This window comes from Alosa sapidissima, chromosome 22, assembly GCF_018492685.1.
Source record: "Alosa sapidissima isolate fAloSap1 chromosome 22, fAloSap1.pri, whole genome shotgun sequence".
NCBI classification, from domain to species: domain Eukaryota; kingdom Metazoa; phylum Chordata; class Actinopteri; order Clupeiformes; family Clupeidae; genus Alosa; species Alosa sapidissima.
The window spans coordinates 14,734,951-14,739,950 of record NC_055978.1 but is presented as its reverse complement, the minus strand read 5'-3'; the positions used below and the strand labels follow the sequence as shown (position 1 = coordinate 14,739,950).

The following is a 5,000-nucleotide window of genomic DNA, read 5'->3' as shown; positions in this document are numbered from 1 at the left end:
ACATATACATTGAGGTTTTCTTTTTTTTTTTTTTAAAGCTTGCGCTGCTTTATCCGGAGCCATATACAGTACCCAAGAATGTGAGCCTGTAAAAGTAACCCATGGGCTGGGGGAGCTGTGGGGGTCTATACCATATACGGGTCCAAGTGCCCATGGAGACCCAGCTTTAAGTCCGACCTGCGGTCATTTCCCGATCCCACCCCATCTCTCTCTCCCACTTACTTCCTGTCACCCTTCATTGTCCTGTCTGAATAAGAGGCAAAAGGCCCAAAAAATATACTTAAATAAATAAATAAATAACCCATGGCCTAACGGCTCCCACACACAGTTGCGTTCCATCATGCATGCCAGTGGGTGTTCCCAACGGTAGCTATACAAATGACTTGAAGTATAACCGTAATTTGATTGGCTGGTGCTTTCTGTTGCTGTCCGTCGGTGCAACGAGAGCAACGCGACGCAACGGATCCACAATTCAGTTCGGCAACGGATGACGTAAGCCCACGTAAAGTGGACGGGATGTGTCTCCAGCACTGCACCGCACGCAACTGTGTGTGAGAGCCGTAAGACACCTGCTGCTGACGCCTTCCTCTTCCAGTTACCCCGGAGGAACACACACCTTATCAAGTCTGCAGGAGATGTAGAGATGACTTCAGGAAAGAAAAATGGTTGTGAAAAGGTTGTATAGGTGCCAATATCTACGCCAGCATGGGCAAGTCAACAGACCTGCTAGTGTCTCTGCACTGCACTCTGTTATCAGCAGTCACCCACGATCACATGATGGAATGGAATATCAGGACTGTTTCGCTCAATGAACTACATCAATGTATCGACACACTTTGTAGACTTTGTGGCTTAGGCAGTGATAATACACACACACACAAACACTATTCAAAGGTTCAGCTAAAGGTAGCTGGAGCAGACATGTAAAACAACATGTTTTTTGGCGGTGGCACGGCTGTTTGATTAAATCACTGCTTTAAAAATAAAAAAAGTGTCTTCAGCTCTCTGATATTGGCACTGTTGATACTGGTGCTCTGACAATAACTTAATTTGTCTTTTTTTTAGTGCAGAACAAAGAAGGAAGTGAAAGACACAGTCAGTGAAAGCAGGCTTAGTGAAAGGAGGCTTACCTTCTGCAGAGAGTCCCTGAACGTTCACTCCTCGGGCCTCCAGGAAGTTGAGGCAGGTGTCTACATTCTCGATCTGAGGACGGAGAGAAAACGACACCAAACAAAGAGATCAGCTCCTACACTCAGAGGGTCACGGCAAATAACTGAGCATGTGGTCTCTCTCTCTCTCAAACACACACACAGACACACACACATACCCTCACGCACAAAGACACGCACACACAGAGACAGACACACACACAGACAGTTAAACACACACACACACACACACACGCAATCGGCAAAGACTGATGCACGAATGCAAACAGCCACAGTCATCATTACAGAGTCAGGAGGAGGGGATGGTGGATAGCTGGGGGGGGGGGGGACCCTCTGGCTTGTCTGCCTTACAAAGCGAGCCATTGTCCCTTAGTGGACGACTTCTGTGTGACCCATGCTCGACCTCTGAGCCATAGGCGGTCATATCTAACTCCCCCCCCCCGACACACACACACACACACACACACACACACACACATACACACTCACAAACAAGCCTTCAGTCCTGTGACACACTGACCACTTCTGTGTGTCACACCTCCTCGTCAAGGCCCTGATGAATGCGAGCCGAGGGCCCTGGCATGCAGCGAGGCGCGGCACGAGTTTCGAGTTTTTGTGGCTCACTGGAGGCCCGTAACGGCCCTTAAAGCCGGCCATAACCGCCAACAGCCGCACCCCCCACCCCCTACCCACCCCGACATGACACCGCCAACGCCACTGCCGCCGCCACCGAAACTATGCAAATACGCCAGGGCCCTCGGCGCCCTTATTGCCCTCGGGCCACAAAAGCATTCGCTTTTTCGCTGCCACGGGGCTGGGGCACAATGGGCCTTTGAGGGGGGGGCATGCATGGGACTGGCATTTACACGCCGCGACTTGTACAGTAGCCACCCCCAGCCAGTCAGGGTCATTGAGCCCTCACTGTGCCGCATTGTGAGCGTCCGGTCCAGAGAGCACCTTTGGCATGTGGCGGTGCGGGGGTGGGTTGGGGTGGTGTATGGGGCTAGTGAATGGACTGGCTTTATGAGCCCCGACGGGAGTGTTGGTCACACAGTGTTAACACGCAGGTCCTTCACTGGGCACAAGGATCTCTCTCTCTCTCTCTCTCTCACTCGCTCGCTCGCTTTCTAGCTCGCTCATTCACAGAGAAGTTGTAAAAAAGTAGAGGCTGGTGATTTCATTGCCCCTGAGCACTTGAGTACATGGCTGGAAAAGGCACAGTGCCACACACACACACACACACACACACACACACACAAGCTGGCTGAATTTGCAGGGTGTCTCAAACTCCACTTAGTAGGTACATTATGTGGTGTTTTATACCCACTTACCTCACACACACTGACACACACATTCACAGACCAATTCACACACACAAACACACAATGTTTACAGACAGGGCGATTTACAGCTACAAGTCCAGCCCATGCAGGCAGTGAGCCTAATCTGACTGGCCTCAGCCAGCCAGCGCGGCGGCCAGGCAACCAGCGGCCCATCCATACGTCGGGGCGGCAGGATGGCAGGATAGATGGCTGTTTACACGGCCTGTGTAAACACGGCCTTTCTCAGACTGAGTCCGGTCCATCTGTTCATGTCCCATAGGATGAGTGGGCAGGCTCTTTCCTCTGTGGTTGGACCCAGGGAGTGTGTGTGTGTGTGTGTGTGTGTGTGTGTGTGTGTGTGTGTGTGTGTGTGTGTGTGTGTGTGTGTGTGCACGCACATGTGGGAAACGAAGTTAATTTAGCCAAGCTGCTTGATTGTGGAGCCTTGTTTAAAGACCCAGGAGCATTGGCATATGCCAAGCAAATGTGTGCCCACACATCCCATTACATATATACATGGACATTATACAAATAGGATATGCCTCATACACTATACATGTGACATACACACAGACATGTGGTCACGCACGCACATTCCCTTTCTCTCTGTCTCTCTTTCTCTGTTTACCTATATAACCTTCTCTTACACACACAGACACACACACACACACACTCCTGTCTGATGTGCCTTTGTGTAGCCTTATAAACACAGATGAAATGCAATCAGTAAGATACGCATGGCATCACTTCTCTCTCCTGTCTACAGCTTAATGTTCCAATTAGGCCCCGCTCAAATGAATAAAAAAATAAACCCAGCCCAAAAAGAGAAATGCTGTTGTCGATTTAAATATTTACAACAGTTAATATCCGGCTCTGCCCTCCGCAAGGCACACATCTGGGCCACATGCCCACAGTCTAAGGGGGATCAGCAGGGGAGGCCTGACAGATCTGACAAGGGACACAAGGAAGAGAGGTCATTGGGATGTGTGTGTGTGTGTGTGTGTGTGTGTGTGTGTGTGTGTGTGTGTGTGTGTGTGTGTCTGTAAGGAAGGTCATATAGGAAAGTTAGACAGAGAGAGAGAGGGGGAGAGAGAAATAGAGAAAGTGTGTGTGTGTGTGTGTGTGTGTGTGTGTGTGTGTGTGTGTGTGTGTGTGTGTGTGTGTGTGTGTGTGTGTGTGTGGTGTAGTAGGGTTAGGGGTTAAAGAGTACCCTTGTGTGTGTATATGTGAGCATGTGTGTGTGTGTGTGTGTGTGACCACATTTCAGCTCAGATCCATAACTCTCATTAGAGATACCAGGGCCTCACATGACAGATTCAAATAAAGCGTGGTGGCCATTAGGCTACGCCTCTGTTTATTTTCACTCTCCGCTGGCGGAGCCGTGGTGACGTAAACAAACAGAGCGGTGATTAAAAGTGCTAATGGCTCGTGGTGTGCTGCGGAGGGGTTCTATTTCTCGCTGTCAATCGTGTGGGACTTTTACAAGCGAACAGAGCTCTTGGATCGTCTATTTTTCCGACACAAAAAACGTGCGTTTTCCGACCTCAGATACACTATTTAAAGTAATTAGGAAATGAGAGTATTTGGAGCGAGACAGGTTTTCTTGAAATGACAGAGGAATTCTCTCCTCATCTGGAGCACTTGTGTAGGACAACACACACACACACACACACACACACACAAATGGTAAAACGATGGGCTGTTAAAATGGATTCCATTTACTTGCAATGACTTCAAGTTGTAAAAGTTTATAGTCATGTGAGCGATAATCATCATAAAACAAACCATATTTAATCTCCATGCCACACTTATCAGAGCTCGGGCCTAATGCTGTGTAAATGTTTGCTCGTGTGGGTTCCAAATTCGCGGCCGACAGGGACTGTCTCCAGTGCTATCAAGTAACCGCAACGCAAAGCAGAGCTGTCTGGGAAGACAACCGTCGACTAAACATACACCAGACCTCCCATATTTGCATGTTAAAGAGCATTCAAAAAAGTCTCATAACGTTGTAAATTTGGAGCAACTGCTAACAAATTACTGCTAACAGTTCTTATGATCGTTATCTGCTGATTGTAAAATAAACACTGGGCCTGTAGGTTGCACATAGACTCAGCCCAGGTTGGATGCATGGGGTGTGTGAAAGAGACTTTAGTGAAACCCAATACAATCACTGATGAAAATCTATTAACGGAGGCCACTCTTGCCAGGTAAAAAATACATTAATCTTCACCGTTTTTTTACTGCTGCTTCTAAATTCAGACACACCATTTCTTGGCGGTGAAAATGGGCCTGACAGGGTGAGGGATAATGACTCTGGCTTGCAGGGGGAGGTGTGTGTGCGTGTGGGGGGTGGGGGGGGGTGGTGGTTGGTCTCACCGAACACCAAAGCCAGAGGAGGAGGATAACAAGCACTAGCTCGCTCGAGCTCATCTCTAGCCGCCTCCGCACCCCCCCTGAAATGAGCAGCAAGACAACAACGACCTTGTGAAGTGGGTCGTGCAGTCCTGGT

The 5,000-nt window shown here is 49.1% G+C and overlaps 1 protein-coding gene across 1 annotated transcript in view; it reads right to left on the bottom strand.

Moving 5' to 3' along the window:
* Positions 1 to 5,000, bottom strand: part of nav3 (neuron navigator 3) — a 165,656-nt gene that overhangs the window by 108,793 nt on the left and 51,863 nt on the right. Inside the window, 1 exon segment of the mRNA XM_042078849.1 lies at positions 1,131 to 1,203. Coding sequence (XP_041934783.1) covers positions 1,131 to 1,203 — 73 coding nt within the window.